Source organism: Temnothorax americanus, unplaced genomic scaffold (assembly GCF_048541705.1).
Source record: "Temnothorax americanus isolate GAGA-0224 unplaced genomic scaffold, ASM4854170v1 Scaffold95, whole genome shotgun sequence".
NCBI classification, from domain to species: Eukaryota; Metazoa; Arthropoda; class Insecta; order Hymenoptera; family Formicidae; genus Temnothorax; species Temnothorax americanus.
The window spans coordinates 199,793-212,675 of record NW_027509818.1 but is presented as its reverse complement, the minus strand read 5'-3'; the positions used below and the strand labels follow the sequence as shown (position 1 = coordinate 212,675).

At 34.7% G+C, this 12,883-nt stretch overlaps 1 protein-coding gene across 4 annotated transcripts in view; it reads left to right on the top strand.

The window, feature by feature from the left end:
• LOC143908434 (uncharacterized) overlaps positions 1–12,883 on the top strand; it is a 279,285-nt gene that overhangs the window by 224,815 nt on the left and 41,587 nt on the right. For 3 of the 4 annotated variants that reach the window (XM_077426096.1, XM_077426097.1, XM_077426095.1), the window contains 2 exons: positions 9,168–9,469; positions 10,076–10,386. In XM_077426096.1, coding sequence (XP_077282222.1) covers positions 9,168–9,469; positions 10,076–10,386 — 613 coding nt within the window. The remainder of the gene's footprint in view (positions 1–9,167; positions 9,470–10,075; positions 10,387–12,883) is intronic. The other variant, XM_077426098.1, reaches the window with a different exon arrangement.

Genomic DNA, 12,883 nt, shown 5'->3' with positions numbered 1-12,883 from the left:
ATGGCTGTGAGAGATCTTTGCATACATATAAATATCTACAATACTAAAAAATCGATTTTTATTATTATGTAATAATTGCATGTGGAGGGCCGCAAAGTAAAACAAGTAAAAAAATAGTGCAAATTAGAAATTTGCACTTGGCTTCCTCATAGAGGAAGTGATGTCTTAAGATGACGGTCTTACATACAGGTCTCTCAACTCTGATGTGTGTATGTGCCAAATTTACCGAAATTTCTATAACTCTAGAACTAATTAACCAAATCTTAACGAATTATATATGATATAGGGGTAGAATTTTCTGGGGAGTATTATAAAGTGTATAGTTTTTTGTTACCGATTTTCTGGAAACCGTTTTTTTTTTATTTTTCTAATTCTTGAGTAAAAAAATTTGACGAAGCAAAAAGAACCACTTGATTATTAGCAATTTTTATTAATTCTATATATTCTTCAGTTTTTTTTCTACCCCTATTTCATATATAATTCGTTAAGATTTGGTTGATTAGTTCTGAAGTTATAGAAATTTCGGTAAATTTGGCACATACATACACACATACACACATACACACATAACACATACATACACACATACCGACATTTTTTAAAATAGCGATTTTTCAACGTTTTAGAACATTCTGAACACATTGGCAAAAGCAACTAAAAAAAAATTTTTTTTACGAAAACAAAGCTTCTTCTATGAGGAAGCAAAATGTTTCTTTTTCTAGAGGAAAATCTTTAATTTATCAACCAGAATAGCTGTCATCCAAAATGAATTTAAATTCAAAAGAATTAAACATTCTTATAACTAATTCAATCCTACATTCGCGATTAATTCATGCGTGAAAAGATGAAGCCGCTGAGATCCAATGAAATTCCATTTAATTCCTCGATCGAGCCGATACGTCATCGCGAAAGGTCCTTCTGCGGTATCGTCGTGTGCTCTCGATCATCGAAATGATGGACGTTCATTGCTGAAGTGCACGTTTCTTCCGCTGCAATAATTCGCGAGTGACATCAAGCTAGAATAGTATTTCAAACTCCAGGTTGATTTCTCTTGATATTCCTGGCTATTGATACTTGCAACTTTAATAAAACCAGAAAAGGTACGACATATCTCTGCAATACGTTTATATTTTATTGCAAAGATAAAAATTTATCCAAAGGATCTTAATTGAAAAGGAATATCTCAGAATTGCAGAATCTTATGGGAGGCACTCTTTCCTATCCCCTTTTCCCGCCGAATAGAGTATCGTTAGTACCGTGCACCCCTGGTGAGGTTGATCGGGAAATGGAGGCTTGTCGTAAAAAAAAAAAAAAACGCAGAGGAAAAGAACCGAGTGACGAATCGAGGTGGTACGAAATTCGGTCGTAATATGGCGGCAAATATTGGCAATTTTTTTCAATGATCCGTTCTTGAAACCGATGCTTGAGCGCAGTTCAAAATGAAAGGTTCGAACCGATACTCGAGGAGTGTAGGTGTAGGATCTGATCGATCTCTGAAACAGCTTCCGAGTATAAAAGGTCTCAATGCAGAGGGCTCTTTTGCAGACGAAGGCTTGGAGAGATCACATCGTGTATTCTTGTAATCCTGTCGCAGCGCGAAATGGGATTCAATCTGCGCGAGCTGCAATATATTGCAAAACACTTTTTTTTTTTGTTGAGCTCTCTACAAGGTACTCTTAAATGACCGCATAAAGTCTGCTCCTTCCAAGCAGACGTTAAATCTTTCTTATCCATAAAATTTTTCTGTTCGATAAGTCCGTGAGTCATTAAAAGAGAATAATGATCAACAGCTGATCCTCATTTCTCAATTAATCTTAGGTAAACTACTTGAACAGAATTTTAATTCGCGGCTTAATTACCAAGATATTCAACTTTGAAAACTAAATATCGACTTGAAATTCCATTAGAAGGTACTCGAAAGCTTTCAGGCACGGTCCCTGAAAATCCATATACATATACTCGATGTAGAAAATGAAAAAAATACGAGAAAATATTACGGATTTTCTCTCACATAGGCGGTATATCTCGGCAATGTGATTTTTAAGAAGATAAACTAGCTGTTAAGGCCAGACCTTCTACGAATCGATTATGCGAATCTACGAATAGATTCATCGGCGGAGTCAAATTATTTCTGCGTTATATCCCGTCGTGTATTGGAAGAAAGCGGATATCTTACGCAGCTTGAAGGGGATCCCAGTTCGAAAGATGAAAAGAAGGAAGGAGGAACGAACTGATTCCCCCCTCCTCTCGTTTTATCCCCCTCGTCTTGTATTATCCCTACGATCGAGTATACCCTTCAATCGCGTTATGAGAATCGAGAGACGTATTTCGAGAACGCGAGGATCCTCCGAGCCGAATGCTCTTCTATAAGACGCAACACGATTTCGCTATTTACTTATACTGTTAAAAGCTCGATTCCCCAAAATCCTTTCAATCTTAAACTCTAAATAACACGAAAATAATTCGCTAACTTCTCTTATTGCGAGATTTCAATCTATTATATTTCGTCTTTCCGTATGTTGAGAAAAAAGGACTGTTTAAAATCATGTTATGAGATAAAGTGTTGCAGTCGTTTTGTGTGAAATTAATATGTACAATAAATACATAAATAAATACATAAATCTTACATGTACAATAAATAATTTTTACTTTTAAGATTAACGTCCATCTCGCGATAATTTCACGTAAGAACGTTATCTATCAATCCTTTGTCACGTGATGCGTGCTCGTGCACGTTCCTTACATCGTCGCATCAGCGAAACTTCGTTCAATGAGTTACCTCAAGTAGATAGACAACAAGTAACTTCGGTTGTCCTACAAGATTACAAGAATGAGGAGGGACGAAAGACAAGTTGCTGCGCGGAAAATTTTTAAAGGAAGAGAGAGTATAAATTTATATTGTTGCGTACATACAAATATAATAAAACATATTAAAAATGTTTTAAAAAAAACGCCAAGTATATTTTATAGTATTTTTACGCAAAATTATTTTGTAAATAATAGGAAAACGAATAAAAGATTTATTTAAAAAAAACGCAAATATAATGCTATGAAAAAAAAATAAAATTAAAAAATGTAATAAAATTTTAAATATATTTATTAGAATAATATTTAAATTTATATTGCGCTTACACACAAATATACATTCGATTTATTTATCTTTACATTCAGATTTCTGTCGAAACGCGCCTTTGCAATTATATATACCTTCGTATACTGAATAATGAAATGAGAACGGGGGAGGATTTTTAAGCATGCTTAATTGGAAAAAGATGAAACACGCGACGGTCTGGCCGGCGAGCAAATGATTCAATTTCGTTTACTCGTTATGCGAACTAGTCGCGAGCCGATTTCCTTTCGCTTGATAGGAGTCGACTCGACTCGACCTGAGTATGAATAAAAATGAACGCAAACTCGCGCCGAGGAAAGTCGGACTTTCGACGCGATCTTATGTTAATGAAATGAATAAGTTTGTACTTCAGCGGACGCCGAGATTCCGTTTTAATTGGAGCAGACGCTCCCTTAGTGAATGTGTGCTAAGAAATTTTGGTGTGAACAAGTTACTCTCTTCTATGAATAGACGAGATGATCTTGTTTCTAATTCTGAAATCTAATATTATTAAAAACTTCGGAAGTAGAGAAAAGATAGTACAGCAAAAGAATTCTTAAAAATTTCGTTACAGTAGTATATTCTCAAAACCAAGTTATCTTTTTCTCGTACATTTTCCTTTCTTTATCTTCGATGTATTTTAAAATCTGCAATGTGTCGAAAATGTTCTTATCGAGAAAAAGATACATTCGAATCCATTATGAAATTCTTCACTGACATACATATGATACAGAAATATTTTTCTTAACTTAAGTCCTACAAGGCTCCTATGCGCTTTCTTGTTTTAAATCCTTGTAATTCGGGTTCTAATCAAGATTTGTAGACCGCATTGCTATTTAGAGGTAAAAAGAGTTGTTCTAATTTCCGAAAATTTATCGGCGATGGGGTGGAATATTTGAAAAAAAAAGATATAAAGTTAAAATACAGGTAAAAAAAAGTGATTCTTACCTTTTTACTGACAAATATTCAATTAATGATTTTGTCTTGATGGGTAGAATTTTTTTTTTAGATCACTCAAATAATAATTATATCGATTTATTCTATTTCACAGTTATATAAGGATTTAAAAGCACGTGTATATAGGGCCTTAATGAGTTAAAGTAGGTATTTTAATAACGAACAATGAACACGAACGTTCGCTATTAAAATTCGAAAGATGTGTACACTATGACAAATGCGAGCACAACATTTGTCAGCGATTTGTTTTGCATACGGAGGCGGTATGTATGTATGTACATCAAAGAAAGTTCGCGCGCAATGTAGACAGAATGCAATACATTCAGTTGTTCGCCCCATTATTGTGGTGACATACATATAATGAATCATATAATGAATAAAATAAGAAGCTTTCTTCGCCAGTAAATAAATACAAAACAAAAGTCGTTTTTGTTCGACCCAACTGGCCAAATAATTAATATATTTAAAATTCACAACGTTTCAACCGCAATTTCGGTCCTTCTCAAGTGATTCATCAAGCTATGCATCCTCAAAAACCGCGTATAAAATATCGATTACGTCGCTGACATCGTGCCCTAACCACATCATGCACACGTAAAGCTAAAAAAGTGAAATAAACTCACGATAGTCAAAAAGATAAAAACGCTCAGAAGTCATAAAATAAAAAGTAAGAATAAAATTGAATTGTTAAGTTATAAATAATGTACAAAGTAAAATGAAATGAAAGGCTTACATATTCTGTGCGTCAAAACGAAAAATGAGAACGGTAGCACAGAACGAAGAAACGTCGCAAGCCATAACTGCGAACACATCAGTACAGCGCGCAGCGTGACAGACGAAGTCATACTAAATAACCGATACATAACAATTATAACAAATAAATAGATGTATTCACAGGTGGAAACGAACAGAACAAAAGTGTAAATTAGGTGACGCCAATCACACGGTTGTAATTCGCGGGCAGACTTTCTGTGTCTTTTTGAAGATTGATTGCGCAATCGCATTTTTTAATAAAAAAAAACATCTCAGAGATTTCTCGTTTCTTAAAGTGTCGCTCCTTATATAAAATTTTTAGTTGTTGCCAATTGAAATCGTGGTTATGCGTGAGACGGTGCTTACTAACCACAGAATGATTATCACTATTCTTCCTAATATTACAGAAATGTTCCTTAACACGTGTCTCCAGGTGCCTTTTTGTTTGACCAATATATGCAGCGTTGCAATTAGCACAATCAATCTCATATATCAACTCCGTTTGCTTAAGATTCGGTAGCGTATCCTTCCCCTTTCTAATAATACAATCCAACTTTTTCGGAATGGTGAGGAGAACCTTAAATTCTGCATCACGCATTGTACGGCCAACACCGTCACTGAGACCCTTAATATACGGTATAGTGATAAATTTTCGAGGATCCCGGGCTACATTGTTACTGCTAGAACTATTATTGTTGTTATGACGTGTCTGTAACTCGTTAAGCCTGATGTTAATGTACTTGTTAATTAATTTTGTTGGATAACAATTATTTGAAAGAATCTTTTTTATTTCGATTAGATTAGACTTATGAAAACGTACGTCAGATAAAAGAATAGCTCGGTCAACAAGATTACGTATAATATTAATTTTGTATTTAAGAGGGTGATTCGAAAAATAGTTTATGTATCGCCCCGAAAAGGTGGGTTTTCGATACCAATTCGTAAACAACACAGTCCCCTCTCGAATCACTGTTGTGTCAAGAAAACTTAGAGAACTATTATTTTCTATTTCAAATGTAAATTTTAATCTGGTGTGATAACTATTGAAAACTCTAAGTAACTCGTCAATACCAGATCTAGGAACAATCGCATCGAAAATGTCATCAACGTGTATCTTTTGAAAAAGGAAATATGAAAACTGAGCAATTGCAAACAATGCGTCTCAAGGTCCTCCATGACCATACCGCCAAAATCGGAGAGAGAGGGGAATCCATCGAACTTCCTCGATGTCGATAATGTCAACATTTTTAATTCCGTTCTAATTTATTTTCTATGTTACCGGCCTATATATGTCCTTGTCTAACGATATATTTATACGATATATCTTTCCTTGTCCAATTGCTGCACCATCTCGCTACACGCAATACTGCTCATCCAATATCAACCTACATGTGTATTTGCATATATAAAAAGTTAAATACATATAACCCTTTTTCTAGGCTTTTAATCTTAGTTTTAATTGCACGATATTGTTCTTACATGTTTTCCCTAGAGTGCCTGTATCTAATTTTGTATATATAAACTGCAGTATTTTTGTTAAGCAAATATTGTCGTCAGTGACAGCTCTGTGTGTGCCCAAAATTTTAATTTTTTGCGTTTTTTACATAAAATCGACTATAGCGCTCTACATTTTGGTGCGTACTTTAATTCTGTAAAAGAGTTTTGCAATTCCGTAAAACCAATTAAACGTTATATGTATTTAACTAAATGTCGGTAACGACTGCCATTATAGAATCCCCTTAAACTGTTAGTTTTTTAACTGCATGCAGCTGTTTGAAAATTGGTTGGGATCACTTTGACCCTGTGTCACAACCGAGGATTATACAACACTGACATTCCTTCAATGACCATCGTCCTCTTTTTTAGTTAAACTTACAATTACAATGAAACTTGCATTTACAATAATCAATGTATTGTTCAAGATTTTAACGTATTTGGCACGGCGATGGCCGCGAATGCCGAATTTCTTAGATCGAATATAGCCGAACATTCAGGGTAAACATAAAATCAAATGCAAAACGTAAATGCAAATATTCGAACACTCGCGTTTATTGTTCGTTGTTCATTTCTAACGTGCTCATCTTTACGCAAATTCCAGATTATATTATTTTATCTGGATTAGATTAGGTTAGGTTGATGGTTAGGTTGTCTTATATCAGGTTATAGGTGACCCAACACAATTGGTTGATGACAATTCCTCGAAACGATGATGTTCATCGTTTAGAGGAATTTTCATCAATAGGATGTAAATAAATATCGACAAGTCTTGAAGTTTAAAGGAACGCAATTTACGCCGTCGGTCGACTCTCGGTATCCCCATTCAAAAATCTTGCGTCGGGATGCCTTAACGTACCATATTACTTGGCAGACAAAGAGAAAAGTTTGCTTGGATTATACGAGGAGAACGAAGGGGAGGATAGAGGAACTGTAAAGAGTATAAGGGCAAGGGAGACGAAGAAGTTTGACTAAACTGCGTAAAGTTTTCATTAGGGATATTGACCACCTTTTTCTCCGGTCGTCCTTTCCGCTAGCTTTCACCGCGCCGGCGGATGAAGTCGAGCGTGAGCCGCGGTAATTTTAATATAACTACGGGAAGAAGGAATCCCGACAAGGGATTTTCGGAATAATCGGATACAAGGCTAATCCGTCGGCTATGATACATTTCCTTGTTGTCTTCCCTATCTTAATTAATTAATTGTCTAATCGTCGTAGTTCAAGTAATCAACGATCGTCGGCGGGTTACTTAATTGTAGTTCACGTGTATACAAATGTTCCTCATATAAACGCTCTTAATCTGGTGGTGGACGATTTCTTAGTGAATCTGGAGACTTTACCTTCGTAAAAGTTTAATGGAGTTTTTAAATTTTGATTACATTTCCCCGATTTTTAACTTAAAATCGAATTTCTCTTTGTCGGAATGTGATATCGCTATAGAAAAGAGTACTGGCCAATATTACAGGAAACACTCTAAAATTAACATTATCGCGTCGTTAAATTAGGCTTGCCATTCTTCAAGCATGACTAGGAAAGGTCGGATTTTTCATGACGAAAACACGGTGCATTTAGTTGTTAATTATTGCCACGGGCGGTCTCGCAATAAAAGTTGAGGCAAGACGAAGCGGCGAACTTTCGCCCACTGAATTTCTAGCATTGCCGCGCCCGGCCGTCCTCGAATGGCGCGATAACAATGATTTACAGCGCAATAATTATCTGTCTTGCTGGTCGTAGTCGAGCGCGGATTCTTACGTCCTTGATGAAGGGCCGACCCTCGTACTCCTTTTTCTCTTCTACTATGTTTTTTTTCGAACTGCATTATCAGTAGCGCGCAGCTTTGTTGAAAAATCATCATTTACGTGAATGCCGTTGCGCTCATATAACAATTTCGGTAAAAAATTATTGCAATATCTTGTATGATTACCTTCTGGTAATTCGAACTCGCGGTAAATTAGTGTCAGTTATAATTGTAAGTTTATTTCTACATTCTCGGTTAACGCAGAAAATTACGTTGTTTCTTAGGTAATAGCTGTTTAATTAATAGCACATTTGTGTAAAAGTTTAAAATTTAAAGTAACCGATTAAAATTCCAGATTAAAATTATTATTCGAAATATCTGCTATAAGAAAACTTAAAATTTTCAGGAAATTGTTTTCCATCAAGAAATACAAAGTTTTCGGGGAATTTTCTGTCGAAATTTTTAAAAGTTTTTATCGAAATTGTTTTTTAGATGATTAATTGAATTGCGAATATCTAAGTTCATACTATATTTTGTTTTAAAGAATTCTCTTTCGCGTTATTTAAATGTGGATATTTTCTTTGGACAGATTATATATTTTTTTTATTATTTTAAAATAAAAAGATAATTTCGTGCAACATGAAATTTTTTTATGAGTTTTTTACTATTTTTTAATATTTTTTCAAATTTGATATTTTTTAATTGGCTAAATTGGCAACTCTTATCTTCTTTTCCATAATCGTATAAATGAAAAAAATTATTAAAATGTCTGAATAATAATCAAATTTATTTTTAATTTGTCTCTAAAAATGCTGTAAATTTATTTGGAAATAAAAATGTTTAGTAAATTAAAGAAACTTTTTCCAAGATTTAAGTTAGATAACTACTGTTATTTTATTCCGCGAGATACTTTGCCGAAATATATTTTCTCATTTTTTAAAATCGTTCGCGGAATGTCTTTGAATATACAATCAACTCTAATAATCTCGATAGCATCTCTTTAATTTATATAATTCTGGGATTAAATTAAGATTAGAATATTATTATGTTCCTCGGTATATCGCTCTAGAACGTACGTTAATTGTCATTAATTAAATTTTCTTTTGTCCCCCTCAGGTGCCCGTGGAACGGAGAACTCTGCCTACCGATTTACCAGGGCCATCTCGTCGACGACCGTTCACGAAAAGGCACTCACCATCGGCGGAGGCGTGCTCTTCCGGGGGTAGCAGTACCGGCGGTGGCGGTACCGGCGGCAGCGTCGTTACCGGCACCGGTTCCGGTATGCAAACGTCGTGTTCTCTACCGGAGACTCCGGTGTTCGCCAGAGGCAGCGACATTCCCAGAACGCCACAACACGCCGGCAATCCCACGCAGTCGAGGCGACAACCTGGCTGGTACGCACCCACTACGGCTACCGGGTGAGCATCGGCACTACCTTCGTTTTCACCCGAAAAATATCAGAAAAGATATTTATATGTGGTAAAAAATTTTTAGTTGTAGCCCAAAAATTTAAGGGGTGCAACCACCTTTTTTTTATAATCATTTTTTCAAAATATTATTAATGTAGTTAAATAGAGGTGCTTTAATATCATGAAACTTTTGTATAAAACATTTTTGATTTTCCAATACTTTTCGAGATATATATAAAAAAAGCAAAAAGTCGCTATACAATGGGAGTTTTCCAGCAAGCGACAAAAATCGACACAAACGTCGTTCTAGCTTTCTTTTTTTTTTTTGGCAATGAGTAACAAAGACAAAACGACACTTGTGTCGTTGCTTGCTGGAAAGCTCCCATTATGAGGGGTGATTTCACCCTTTAGAATCGTTTTTGGGCCGCAACTGAAAATGTCTATTTATCCCTTCCTCCTGCATGTGTGTAAAGTTTCATCAAAATCAGAATTTTCGGATTCGCGAGGTCCCCTTGTTAGTCTATTTGTGAAAATTGATTTGGACTCTTCTTTTGAGATATTCCTCATACGTAGGGAATTATCCACGCCTTACTAATCTCGTCGCATCACTTTTAGCTATCGACGGAACAATCCCGGTCTGGAGCAGGCCATAATCGGCACTGAGCTTCTCCGGTTGGCGGGAGGCCCAAATCGCGGATGGTATCCCACCAGGAAGGCGAATCAGCCACGACCGGCATCGATCGAACATCTCGAGCGGCTGAACAACGCCTATGACGCGCGACTACCGGGCACCGGAGACCAGAGGAAGCCGCTGACTCTGCCCACGAACATCACACCCAACAAATACTTCGGCCAAAGTAAGCACAGCTCCGCCTCCAGCACTCGCGAGGCGCTACGGAGGGTCACTAGCTTGCTCATCAAGAAAGGTAAGCGCCGGGGATTCGCGCTGTTAGAAAGAAAAAGCACCACGCCTGAACGTTCGGCGCGTGGCATAGTCGGAAAACACGACGTCGTCGACGAATCTGAGACTCTAACGGGCCCCCATTTACGTTCAAGATGGATTTCACGGTCCCGTTTTCCGTTTTCTTTTTTTCTTTCGGCAGTGCTATTATGAATTCAACATGCGATCAAACGCGCTTCTGATGACGCGCGTTAAATAAGATGTGCGAATAGACACGACGTCTTGACTTGAGGCTTTGAAGAATTATCCTCTGATTAGCAGTACTCGTAATAGTATTGCTGGTGGACCGTAGAATGTTACTTAGAACGTAAATATGGACGTGAATATCAGGTATCGCCGTGAAAAAGAGATATTGTATAAGCGATCAGTGACAATTTTTGTTCAACCATAGTATATTAGATTGTACATTTTTTGTTATTTTGCATTTATGAAAAGTTATTTAGTTTATTCAATGATGAAATTCGTTTAAATCTTAAGAAAACATCTCTTTATGTCAGTTTCTTTTAGATTATATATTACTTTTCTATTCATTATTATATTTAAAAAGGAAATTCTTATTATATACATATATATATATATATATATATAGATTAGTATGTGATTTTAATCAAAGAACATTACTCAGAATTATAATAGGAAAAATTTCGGAATAATATAAAATTTATTTATTTAAAAAAAATGAGGAATAAATTATAAATATATCTATGATATATTCTATAATTTTCTTTATGCGTTTTATACATTTTTACAATACAGAGAAGGTCAATAATAGCAAATATAGCGCATATATATAGTAATACAAAATAACTTAATTATTTAATAACTTTTCCTATTTATATATATATATATATATATATATATATATATATTTAATTTAAAAAGAGTAATATATATCTTTGATTGACCAATTAATACTTTTATGCGATTGTCATTATCGCTTGAACAAATCACTTACGTCGTGTTTCCTAAAGATTTCGCTATTTGAAAGCCCGTAATCTTTGATAAGTAACCTGTGAAAGAGTTCTCTGACTTGTATCGTGTGTGACCTTTCGTGGCATTTGAGTGCCACTGATTTAACGTCTCATTCTTTAACATCTTGGAATGCTTGCTTCTAAGTAACTTACTATTGCTACAATCATTAAGAAGTTAATTTATGTCTGTGCGTATATGTTAATTCTAACTCAATGTGTACTCGATGTCCTAAATAGCATCAATGATGAACTCGTGTAAAGTTTGGCGTGAAAGCATATGTGTCATCACACTTTCCATTACTCGATGTAGATTGAAATATGTACACTTTTCAGGGATCGATCCTTAAACAATTTAAAAATTCTTTCCTTAACTCACACGCAGTAATTTTTCTTATTTAAATCTTCTTTAATCTTTTATATTCATATTCCCATTTTTTCAAACATGTATCTAACTTCTCTGTATCTCTTTCACACATATATTATCCATTATCTGTTGCATGTAGCATTTCTGCAGAGTCTATATAATCTTTCCCGTAAAATAATCTTTGCCATAATTCTTATATTTTATAATTTTTCTGGAACGTTACTAATCAATTTATTACTTCTTGCAATTTAATAGAAATAAGCTGCATGTCCAACATGTAGTTGAATACAAAAGTGTGTTGTGTGTAGAAAATTTGATGACTATTAATAATATTTATGATCCGCTACGAATGTTATATATATGCATAAACCGATAACGCAAATTGCATCTTTAGTTATAGTTTTTAGATATTTATTCACACGACACGAAAACTTTAAGCAGTTACGAGAAAGATAATTACCGACTGTTGATTTTTATCAATCGTCGATAACTCTATTAACATTTTCAGTTTTATCGACGTAAGACAGTATATGCTAAAGTACTTTAAAAATGTTTTTTGTTTTCACCAATTTTTCATACAATTAATACAATTAAACAACAAAAATAGTAATAAGTGCATGATCAATTCTTTATGAACGAAATGAATATGATCGTTTTCTAGCAAAAGAACATGTGTATAGGCCAGTGTACTTTGTATTCGAGTACAGTGTCCAAGTTTTAAAATTGCCTTTCTTTATTTTATATCAATTTAAAAAATAAAAAATAAAATGACATGTGTGAATTATTTTATTAAAAGTTCTAAAAATGTTAAAAAGTGTTCAGTTCACATAAAGAACTCGTATTTATGTGTATTCATAGGCTCGTATTCATAGGCCGATATTCATAGTCGGATCTTATAAGACCATCTTAAGTACGATCTTAAGATGTTATGAACCAATCACAGAGTCGTATTAGCAGCTTAAAACATTACTTAAGTCCATTCTTATTTCAAGACCGTCTTAAGTAATGTTTTAAAGGTGCTGATACAGCTCTGTAATTGATTTATAGCATTTTAAGACGTTATTAAATATAAGAATAAACTATGAACTACTTGTCGATAGCTGCGTTCAGCAGAGAAAACTAAGCAG